The sequence below is a fragment of the Rhincodon typus genome, chromosome 34 (assembly GCF_021869965.1).
Source record: "Rhincodon typus isolate 14 chromosome 34, sRhiTyp1.1, whole genome shotgun sequence".
Classification (NCBI taxonomy): domain Eukaryota; kingdom Metazoa; phylum Chordata; class Chondrichthyes; order Orectolobiformes; family Rhincodontidae; genus Rhincodon; species Rhincodon typus.
In genome coordinates, this window is record NC_063365.1 from 21037774 (window position 1) to 21049597 (window position 11824).

At 44.6% G+C, this 11824-nt stretch overlaps 2 protein-coding genes across 3 annotated transcripts in view; one reads left to right on the top strand and one right to left on the bottom strand.

The window, feature by feature from the left end:
- LOC109920474 (cadherin-23-like) overlaps nt 1-2784 on the bottom strand; it is a 105654-nt gene extending 102870 nt beyond the window's left edge. Inside the window, exon 1 of the mRNA XM_048616337.1 lies at nt 2659-2784. Within this exon, the coding sequence (XP_048472294.1) occupies nt 2659-2676 (18 nt within the window). The 5' untranslated portion in view covers nt 2677-2784. The remainder of the gene's footprint in view (nt 1-2658) is intronic.
- Nucleotides 2785-8740: 5956 nt separating this feature from the next.
- The window catches only part of vsir (V-set immunoregulatory receptor), a 57363-nt gene continuing 54279 nt past the window's right edge, over nt 8741-11824 (top strand). Inside the window, exon 1 of one of the 2 annotated variants that reach the window (XM_048616341.1) lies at nt 8741-9153. Coding sequence is in view for 1 of the 2 variants with exons in the window: in XM_048616340.1 (XP_048472297.1) it covers nt 9078-9153 (76 nt within the window). In the remaining variant the exon portion in view is untranslated. The remainder of the gene's footprint in view (nt 9154-11824) is intronic. The other variant, XM_048616340.1, reaches the window with a different exon arrangement.

Sequence of the window (11824 nt, forward strand, 5' to 3'; positions counted from 1 at the left end):
AACTAGTATTGAAAATCCATGAAACTGACATTGATTGTTGTCAAAACCCATTTGGTTCATGTACAACCAGTAGGGAAAGGTTTCCTTCCTTAAAGGAGGAACCAGATCAATATTTATGACAATAATAAACACAAAATAGTGTGGATGCTGGAAATCTGAAATGGAAACAGTAAGTGCTAGAGAAACTCAGCAGGTCTGACCGTCTCTGTGGAGACAGAAACAGAATTAATGTTTTGTCTGAAGAAGGATCACTGGACTCGAAACATTAACTCTGATTTTCTCCTCAAAAGATGTTGCCAGGCTTGCTGAGTTTCTATAGCACTTTGTTTTTTCTTGGGTATTTTTGACAGTGATTACTATCAAGCTTTTAATGCTGGATTTTTTAAAATGAATTCAAACCTTAACCATCTATCAAAGTAGGATTTGAACACAGAGTATTAGTTTGGGACTCTGGATTACTAGCCCAGTAACATTACCACTGGGGGTCATGACCTCCCCTCACCTGACCTTTCTCATCTGGTGAAAGCATTACACTCAGAGGAATTGAAATTGAACGCAATGCTTTTGCATCTCTCTGAAATATAGGACTAATGATTACACACTGGAAGCCATTGGACTTTTAGAGTCACACAGCGTGGAAACAGACTCTTTGACCCAACTAGTCCATGCTGACCATGTTCCTCAACTAAACTAGACTCACTTGCCTGCGTTTGGCCCATATCCCTCCAAACCTTTCCTTTTCAAGGTACTTATCCAAATGTCTTTAAAACGTTGTAATTGTACCTGCATCCATCAATTCCTCTGGCAGTTCATTCCTCACACGAAACACTCGCTGTGTAAAATGTTGCCCCTCATATCCTTTCTAAATCTTTCTCCTCTCACCTTAAAAATATGCCCCCTAGTTTTGAACTCCTCCACCTTAGGGAAAAGACCCTTGCTATTCACCTTACCTATGCCCCTCATGAATTTTATAAACCTCAACAAGGTCACCCCTCAACTTTTTATGCTCCAGTGAAAGAAGTTTCAGCCTTTCCAGACTATTTTTATATCTCAAACTCTCCAGTCCCGGCAACATCCCAGTAAATCTTTTCTGAACATTCTCCTTCCTACAGCAGCACAACTTTGTGCACTCCCAAATATATTGAAAGTTTGAATCTGCTTGTCAGTGGATTCATTGATCTCCCCGCAAACTGCTGTTCACAACTTGTTGGGTAGGAGTTTAAGGTTGCAAATTGGGCAGATCAGTCCCACAATCCCCCATCACTCACAAATGTGCAAAGTGCAGCACAATAGTGTTGGGTCAGCAATCTAACATCATAGCACCCGTCTACAATATGATGGAAGGCAGACAAATCAGAAGCCAGCTCACCATCTTCAACCAAACCAATTAACAAGCTATCAAAACAAAAAGAGAAATTTTGCAAGAAACTCAGCAGGTTTGGCAGCATCTGTAGAGAGAAGGCAGAGTTAACATTCCGTGTCCAGGGACTCTTCTGGACTCAAAACATTTACTATGTTTTTCTCTCCAGCCGCTGCCTGATCTGCTGGGTTTCTCCGGAACTTTCTGTTTTCGCTTACAGCCACAGTTCTTTGGTTTTAACAGGCTACTGAGCTTGTTAAAGAGACAACTGTATGAACATTTCCATCAATCACTGCATTATTTAGGTGCCAGATGGAAAAAAGGTCTGGAGGTATTTTATGGCGGGCATGAGAGGTGGCAAAATGTCAGGGAAAAAGACCCCATCAACTGGATAATGGCAGTGGATCCAATCCAATCCACCAGGGCTGTTGGCAGTGTCTTGACCTCCTTTATTCACTTACTTTTGAGAAATAGTTGGAATTGAAGGCAGGAAGCTTCTTTAAGTTGGTGGCCATGTCTCACTTTCTAGATGTTGTCCTAACCAACCTGCTCATTATTACATGTCTTCTAGAGCTGGTGGAAATTTATATATATTTTCTAATCAGCTTATTCAGTTATGTCATTACACAGCCTCTGGAGTAGGTGGGACTTGAAGCTGGGCCTACTGGCTCAGAGGTAGGGACACTACCACTCTGTGCCACAAAGGCCTAGCGCCTGACTTAATACACACTGTATAATCCCCGTCCCACTTGAGATCCCAGTCTAGACCCGGGTTTGGTGTGAAGCCCTCACCTCCTCCATGCCTCCCCCAGCCCCAATCTGCACCATTCGCACTGCTGATTGGCTGATCTCACACAGCCAATAAATGTGCAGCTGGAAAAGCACAGCAGGCCAGACAGCATCCGGGGAGCAGGGAAGTCAACATTTTGGGGCCAAAAGCCTTTGTCAAGTCCTGGCGAAGGGTTTCGGTGCGAAACATTGACTTTCCTGCTCCTTGGATGCTGTCTGGCCTGCTATGCTTTTCCAACTTCACACCTATAGACACTGGCTTCCAGCACCTGCAGTCCTTACTGTCTCCTGATCCTACTGTCGCCTTAGGTTTGATCCTTCAACCTTGGCAGGGTGGGAGTGAGTGGACCACTCATTTTCCATTGCAACTCTCTCACTGCGTGGAAAACCAGTAAACTCTCCCCAGGTACTTTTTACAGCGTTAACCAAGCACAGGCCATTCCAGTTCCAGCAGCGTGCATTCCAATGGGCAACAGACAAATTCCAATGAACAGATGAGAGCCACCTACCACCCCGTCTAGGTCCATGTTTCAATCTCATTCCTGTTGTGTTCGGAACTCTGCAATAACATCAATTACATGCAAACAGTTTGCCAAAGGAACAGATTTCAAGAATCTCATTGTGAAACTATTTCACTTCCACTTCCTCCTGCTGTGGCACTGCGTTGCTGTTAGACTGAGGCTCAGAGGAGACTGCAGCCTAATTTCACCTTCAACACATCCAATGAGTCAAAGATGTACAGCGAAATGCTGCACAAAGTTCAGCAAGGTCTCAGAACGCAACGACATTTTCAGCACCACCTAGTGATTCATCCCTACAACTTACACAACTCTCCTGTGGGAGTTTTGATGTTTAGCCTGAGGAGGTTACCTTCCCATATTACAACAGAAGACCAGTATTAGGTTGCTAGAACAGTTGCAATCTGTTTTTACAGGGTTACAGTCCCCTTGTGTGCAATACAGAGCAAGACATCCTGTGTGTATAAAACATTCTGTCCAGCAAAATATCACACCTTCAGTTTTCTGCTTTTATTATTCATTCGGGGATGTGGGTTTCGCTGGCTGGCCAGCATTTATTACCCGTCCCCATTTGCCCTTGAGAAGGTGGTGGTGAGCTGTCTTCTTGAACCGCTGCAGTGTAAGAACACCCACAGTGCTAAATAAAAGCCAAAAGAACTGTGGATGCTGTGAATCAGGAACAAAAACAGAAGTTGCCAGAAAAGCTCAGCAGGTCTGGCAGCTTCGGTGAAGGTAAAAAACAGAGTTAACGTTTCGGGTCCCGGTGACCCTTCGTCAGAAGTGCTGTTAGGGAGGGAAGGCGACACGTCTGGATTTTACATTTGCCAGGTCTTTCACATCAAGCTTGCTTGGTTGGTTTATGTTTCTATAAAACGATGCCCAGTCAAAGCTAAGTACAAGTGAGAAACAACTGTGGCGTGGTGGTCAGTGGTCAGCCCTGCTGCCTCATGGTGCCAGGGACTCAGGTTCAATTCCACCCTCGGGTGACTGTCTGTGTGGAGTTTGCACATTGTCCCTGTGTCTGCATGGGTTTCCTCCGGGTGCTCCAGTTTCCTCCCACAGTCCAAAGATGTGCAGGGTAGGTGGATTGGCTGTGATAATTTGCCCGTAGTGTTCACCATGTGTGGGTTAGGTGGATTAGCCATGGGAGAGGCAGGGTTACAGGGATAGGGTTGTTCTGGGCTCGATGGGCTAAATGGCCTGCTTCCACACCGAAAGCTGGAGAAACTCGGCAGTAACTGAGTTCTGAAGAGTTGTACCAAACTCGAAAAGTTAACTCTGTTTCTCTCTCCACAGATGCTGCCAGACCTTTTCTTCAGCATACTCTACATTTGTTTCAAATCCGCAATATTTTGTTTTCATTTAGGTACAAATGATCTTTCAACCATGTTGCTAAAAAGGATGTAGATATCTTCCTGAACTATGAAAACCATGAGGGGCTTACGAAGTTAGCTAAAGTGACCAACCATATTAATCTAAGGACAGAAACAAAAACAGGGTTCCATCAGTTCTGAGGAAGGGTCACTGGACCCAAAATGTTAACTCTGATTTTTCTCCACAGCTAGACTTGCTGAGATTTTCCATCAATTTCTGATTTTCAGCATCTGCAGTGCTTTTGGTTTTTTTCAATTAGTCTAAGAACTCAGGTAATGTTCTGGGGAGTCATTTAGACTCAAAATGTTAGCTTGCTCTCTCTCTCTCTCCATGGATACTGCCTGACCCACTGTGATCTCCAGCATTTGTTACTTTCAGTAACGTTCTGGGGACCTGTGTTCAAATCCTACCAGAACAGATGGTGGAATAAAGAATATGGAATTAAGGGTCTAATGATGACCATGAAACCATTGTCGATTATTGGAAAGACTCCTCCGATTCACTAATATCCTTTAGGGAAGGAAATCTGCTATCTTTGCCTGGTCTGGCCTACATGTGACTCCAGACCCACAGCAATGTGGTTGGCTCTTAACTTCCATCTGGGCTGTTAGGGATGGGTAACAAATGCTGACCTAGCGAGCTATGCCCACATCCCCTGAGTGAACAAAAGAAAACTGATACTCCGTCTACTCTCTCGGGTGAATGTACAAGAAATGAAGGTACAGTTCCAAAGAGGAGTTGGAGAGTTCTCCCCAGCAGCCCAACCAATATTTATCCCTTGAATATCATCACGAAAAAAAAGAAATCAGTTAGACAATCTGGACATTACCACATAGCTGCTTGTGGGATTTGCATTGTACAAGGTGTATTTCAACAGTCACCAAACTTCAAAGATAATTATCTACCCATAAAACGTTCTGAGACATCTCAAGTTTGCAAAAGGTCACAAGACCATCTTTGGATCAGAAACACTGCGGGTTCATTGTTGTCCTTAACACTGAGCACTGCTGAAACACAGGCATATTTGCTGACTTCATGACAATTTTCAAATCTGAATGGCAAAACAAGCAAGGGGCTTCTTCCCCCAACCCCCTGCACGTTCCTTAGCCTCCCCCTCAATTCTTCCTGCCTCCTGCCCCCTCCAATGCTCGCCTCCTCACTTCTCTGTAACCTGAAGCTTCTTGGGGTCTTACAGGACTCTGCAGCACAGGAACTGATCATTTGTTTTGTCCTAGTGTTTATGTTGTCTCAAACCTTTTTCAAGTCAGGTTGATGTAGACTTAACTGATTGATTTATTGTTGTCACTTGTACCGAGATACACTGAAAAGTGTTGTTTTGTGTGCTATACAGGCAGATTGTACCCATGCACTCATCAGGGTAGCGGAACAGAGTGCAGAATATAGTGTTACAGCCGCAGAGAAGTTTCAGAGAGAGAGAGATCGACATTAACATTTGAGAGGTCCGTTCAAAAATCTGATAACAGTGCGGAAGAAGCTGTTCTTGAATTAGTTCATATGTGTATTCAAACTTTTATATCTTCTGCCCAATGGAAGAGGGTGGAAGAGAGTATAATCAGGGTGGGAGGGATCTTTGATGATGTTGGTTGCTTTCCCAAAGCAGTGGGAAGTGTAGCTGAAGTCAATGGATGGAAGGCTGGTTTGTGTGATGCACTGGGCCGTGTTCACAACTCTCTGTAATTCTTAATAAAAGCCGAAAAGAACTGCGGACGCTGTAAATCAGGAACAAAAATAGAAGTTGCTGGAAAACCTCAGCAGGTCTGGCAGCATCTGTGAAGGAAAATACAGGGTTAATGTTTTGGGTCCGGTGACCCTTTGTCAGAACTGATAGTGGCTGGGAAAACGTCAGTTTATAGTCCTTGTTGTACTTCTTTCTCCATTATTCCCCTGAAATGATTGACCTCAAACATCCACATGTCGTGAGTTCCGTATTCTCACCACAACTGTTGGCTATACAATTCAGCGTGGCTCCTTACACAGTGACAAAGCTGTGACCACTACTATCTATTGTGACAAAAGGCAACTGAAACGTGGGAACCCAGCACCAGCACTAGGGGAGTAATAGAGAAAGGAATACAACAAGAATTAAAGAGAGTTGTGAACACAGCCCAGTGCATCACACAAACCAGCCTTCCATCCATTGACTTAATCTACACTTCCCACTGCCTCGGGAAAGCAACCAACATCATCAAAGACCCCTCCCACCCCAGTAATACTCTCTTCCACCCTCTTTCTCTGCGCAGAGATATAAAAGTTTGAATACACGTATGAACTGATTCAAGAACAGCTTCTTCCCCGCTTTTGTCACCTGCAAGTTCCCCTCTAAGCCTCACATCATCCTGACTTGGAAATATATCACCGTTCCTTCACTGTCACTGGGTCCAAGTCCTGGAATTGTCTCCCTAACAGCATTGTGGGTCAACCCAAAGCACATGGACTATAGCATTTCAAGAAAGCAGCTCACCAGCACCTTCTCAAGGGAAGTATGGATGGATGATGAATTCAGCCACACCAACATCCTCTGAATGAATAAAAAGAATGCATCAAGTTTCGTCATTGTGCTTCCAGATCATACCTAACAACCCATTCAGTAGGTGCTCTGACCACAACCAAACAAATCCCCTGCCCCAACAGCCCCTAACCCCAGTCCTAGTCCCACCCCCTTCCCCTCATAGCAACTCCCAATCCTGGCAATGTGATGTAATATGAGGATGGAGCTCACATGGTCTCCAGTAATTATGTCCTACTACACGACAGGACTGCATCTCAGTCATGTCCCCTTGCTTGTCCTTGCTGAAGCATCTGAAAGGTTTCTCCTTAGGTGGTGGTCTCCTGTTGGCTGGAGATGCCATCTGCTGTTCTGCTCAGCTCAGTAAGGGCTCATGCCCCTCAAGGATTACGCCCAATTGGAGGTGGCAACTGTAGCCAGACATTCTCAGTGCCAGTGATCGCCACTCTGGTACAGGATCTGGGTCACTTACAGGGTGGCACAGGGACTCAGTGGTTAGCACTGCTGCGTCATGGTGCCAGGGCCTGGGTTTGATCCTAGCCTCGGGCGACTGTCTGTGTAGAGTTGCACATTCTCCATGTCTGCGTGGGTTTCCTCTGGGTGCTCCGGTTTCCTCCCACAGTCCAAAGATGTGCAGGTTAGGTGGATTGGCCACGCTAAATTGCCCCAAAAGTGTCCAGGAATGTATAGATTAGGTGGATTAGTTATGGGAAATGCGGGGTTATGGGGATAGGTTTGGGGATGGATCTGGGTGGGATGCTTTTTAGAGCGTCGGTGTAGACTCAATGGGCCCAAGTTGGGAGAGTGAATCTGTCTGTATCTGGTGGACGTAGGAGGCAGTACCTGTGGGACAGGTAATTGCTAAAGTTTCAGTTATCCATCATTAAACACTGCGATACTTAGGGTTAGCTCCCCATGAAAAGGAACTGGACACCAAGGACTGAATTCATGCCACAGTGTTGGTTTTCACAATGAAAATAATTCCTCCAGTCAGAAATTACTGCTTTGATTAAAGAGGCAGAAATGCTTTGAGATGTCATGAAAGAAACAATATTGTACATGCAGAGGGACAGGGCAGCAGAATCTGACACCACACTCAGATTCACAGCAAAGGAGTGTTTGGAAATCAATCACGTGCCTCAAACATTCGCTTCCACTTTTTGGAAAAAGATACAAGCTTTTATTTTCTCTCTGAAAGTAATTCCACAGTAAATGATCTGAAACCACGGCCAAACTCTAGCTTTGCTAGGTGTTGCCAACTTTTCAGGGTTTTGCAAGAAAGGATTCTTTCTCAGGAAAGGATGTCTCATCTCCTGCTAGCCTCGTAGTCAACACCCAAAGATAACCTTCACTGGACCATGAAAAAAGAATGATTCTTCTTTGTTTTAATAAAATAAATCTGTGAACTTTTGCATTTAGTTAACATGGGAGTTTGAGGGCAACGAAGTTGTTTGGCCGGTAGGGGTAACTAAAATTGGGGGTCCCTTGTTTAAAACTCCAGAGGTGTATTTAATGAAAGTAGGCCACTGAGTGTTCACTGTAACGGAGAATACTCGAGAAATTCAGCAGGTTTGGCAGTGTCTGTGAGGAGAGAGAAATTGAGAAAGTTTCGAGTCCAATATGACTCTTTTTCAATTCTGAAGTTCCTGTTAACTTTGTTTCTCCCTGTACAAATGCTGCCAGACCTGCTGCGTTTCTCCAGCGTTCTCTGTGTTTGTTTCAGATTTCCAGCATCCTCAGTATTTTGCCTTCATTTGAGTCTTCACTGTGCTGTGTGTCACCCCACTCTCCTTGTGAGATAAAAGCAGCCTTCAGGTGGAAATCTATTTAGTGCATAAAATGTTGATAAAAAGAGCTGACCAATGGTGATACAAAACGAAAGCTGCTTTCAGGGCTGTTTCTGTCCTGTTCCTGAAGCTGTGGATCTTTTTTTAGAGATAGTAGGAACTGCAGATGCTGGAGAATCTGAGATAACAAGGTGTAGAGCTGGATGAACACAGCAGGCCAAGCAGCATCAGAGGAGCAGGAAGGCTGACGTTTCGGGCTTAGACCCTTCTTCAGAAATGGGGGAGGGGAAGGGGGTTCTTTTATTAGCCTGCCTTTCTTTGCCAGACTGGCATATGTACATAAAAGTTTCCCAGCGAGTAGGGCAGAGAAACAATCGGCTGGGAGCAGGCATCAAATTGAACCTGACTAAAACTCTGACCGCCTGTGAGCAAGTGCCAATCACTGAAGCGAGGGCCAATTAAAAACGACTATTTCAATTCCGCCTTCACCGATAACTATTGCTTTCCAGCTCTGAGTACAGTTTCAGCTCATAGTTAGTAACAGAGGCACTGGCTAGCAGAATCAGCCAGGGCTGAACCCAAACCAAAACAACTTGCACATAAACATCAGTAAGGATTTCTCTGTGTGACTCTACCCAAACCCCAGCCACCCCCTCAAACACACACACACGAGGAAGTGAGCAGATGAAAGAACACTGATCAAGGGGCAGAAGAAGCTAAGTATGGATCTTCAGGGCAACATAAGCTCCCGGCTCCTGGTCTGGACTGTCATCCTGCTTGTCAACACTGTAACACAAGGTAAGGAGCAGACAGAACTAACAACAGTTCGCGTGTACTGTAACAATCCGGAGAGATGCTTCAGACTTGTTGTGCAGTCATGATGCACGTTCAAAGAAAGTGACAACTCACACTGGCCTTTGTCCCAGTTGCTGATGTGAAATAGCAGTTTCTGCTGCATTTCTTTGTGTGTGTGTGCGTGTGTTTCAGAAGTTGCGCTGTTCCTTTAATTTGTCCCATTCTGGCGCCCCTGATAAAACACTGGGTTTATTGCCGTGGTTGCCAAACGAAATGTCGAAATAACCGGTTCTCAGAGGCACGCCCAGTGACAAAGTCCCCTATTGATCAAGGAGTTTGAAATTAGGGGAGCACTTTAATCAGTTAAAGGGACCGTGAAGTTTCTTTGAACCTGATTGGATCTCAGTGTAATTGTCCAGTACCTGAAATATCTGTTCCGTCATTTGCCCTACAACCAGAAACTTCTCACAATACATTGTCAGACAGTACTGTTAACCTGATATCTTCAAGGTATCAACAACACTTGCTTAAATGCTGTACATATGTAGACACACGTGCAGATATGTATACACACACACACACATTTTGATCTCCATTACTGACTTACCTGCCCAGATGTCTGTATTTGAAAATAACACTGTTCAGTGTCTTGGGAGCAGGAAAGTTGATGTTTCTGAAGAAGGGTCCTGACCCAAAACGTCAACTTTCCTGCTCCTCTGATGCTGCCTGGCCTGTTGTGTTCCCCCAGCTTCATACTGTGTTATTTCTGACTCCAGCATCTGTTCAGCATCTTTGTTGATTTTGATTTATTGTTGTCACATGTACCTAAATATAGTGAAAAGTTTTGTTTTGCGAGCAGTACAGGCAGATCAGAGCAAACAAGGACATACAGATCATAGGGTGCTTAGACAGAGCGAGGCGTACAAGCTTATAGCTGCACAGGAGGTGCACAAAAGCTTTCTCATCCCCTTATTGTTTTGGATATAAAACTGACCACATCGACTGAAAGAGGCTCCACCTTTCCACCTCATAAACAAATAACTTACACACACACATTGCCTGTTTTGAAACTAGTGACTAACAGTCATGACTACACTGACTAAAAGCTTCACCGAGTGGAACAGGATCAACATCTCATCAGGGTAACTGTAAACTCCTCCAAAGAGACAGAAAAGCAGAGAGTGTGGAGGTGCAGTCCATGTTTATGTTTTGGACGTAGGAATCATTTTTGCTAACGGCGGCTCAGCTGGCAACACTCTCTTACCTCCTGAGTTAGGAGGTTGTGAGTTTGGAGACATTGCAACCAAGAAAGCAGGCAGACAGTCCCAGTGCACTAGGGAGGGAGTGCCCCACCATTGGTGGTGTCACCTGTTAGATAAGATGTTAGCCTGAGGCTCCCATTAACCCCTTCTGGTACGTATAAAAGATCCCACACACTATACTGAGGGGGAACAGGAGCAGGAGCAGGCAGATTGGCCCCTCAGGCCATTCAATAAGATCATGGCTGATCTGGCCCAGGTCTCAACTCTTCCATGTTAGCTCCTCATCGAAAATAATTGAGGTCCTAGGACTGATCCTTGTGGCATTCCTCTATTTATGTCTTTCCAACCTGAAAAAGATCAATTAATCCTATCTTCTGTGCGGTAATGAATTTGCAATTCGCGCTAATACATTACTGTCCAATAGCATTAAGTTCCTATCCTGTGCAATAATCTTTTATGTGGTACCTTATCAAATGCCTCCTGGAAATCAAAATATGCAACATTAACTGGGTCTCCTTTATCAACTCTGCAAATATTTTCCTCCAAAAATATTCTAGCAAATGTGTCAAATATGATTTCCCTTTCAGAAAACCATGTTGACTCTGATTGCTTTAAGGTTTTCTAAACTTCCTTCTTAATGGACCCAGTGAATTCCCCAGTGGCACAGGGAAGGGGAATTATCCCTGGTGTTTTGGCCATATCTTACCCTTCAACCAGCACTGCCTAAAGCAGACTGTCTGGTGATTATCATGCTGTTGTTTGTGGAATCTTGCTGTGTACCCTATATTTTAATGATGGTTGGTTGCAATGTTTGGACATGCTCAGGCCGTGAAGTTAGAATTTAGGTGAAACTATTGGTGCCTTTTGAGGCTCACAACAGAACCGCGACGAAGGGGCAGCTTTGCGAAAGCTTGTGATTTCAAATAAACCTGTTGGACTGTAACCTGGTGTCGTGTGACTTCTGACCAATACCATTTCGATTTAACCCCTCCCTCTCTGCCTAGCCCTGCTCTGTTATTGCACTGACCCTGGTGGGCAGATCTTATTTGTTACTGTTTTGTTTTCATTAGTCGATTTTAGCGATGGGCTTGCAAAAAACAAACCTGATGTTTTCTCCTCAAAGCCTGTAAAAACCACTGTGGCAGCCAGAGTGCATAATCTCCCCCTCTGACAGCATTTTGATTTAGTTCCCTCCCTCTTATCTTTTCGCTGTTGTTATTGCAATACAGTCACCAGTGGGCAGGGCTTTTTAAAAATTGCCGATCAAGTTAGGGTTGGGTTTTAAATACAAAACTGGGTTCTTTTGAATTGGTGATAGTAGGAACTACAGATGCTGGAGAACCCGAGACAACAAGGTGCAGAGCTGGATGAACACAGCAGGCCAAGCAGCATCTTCTGCTCCTATGATGCTG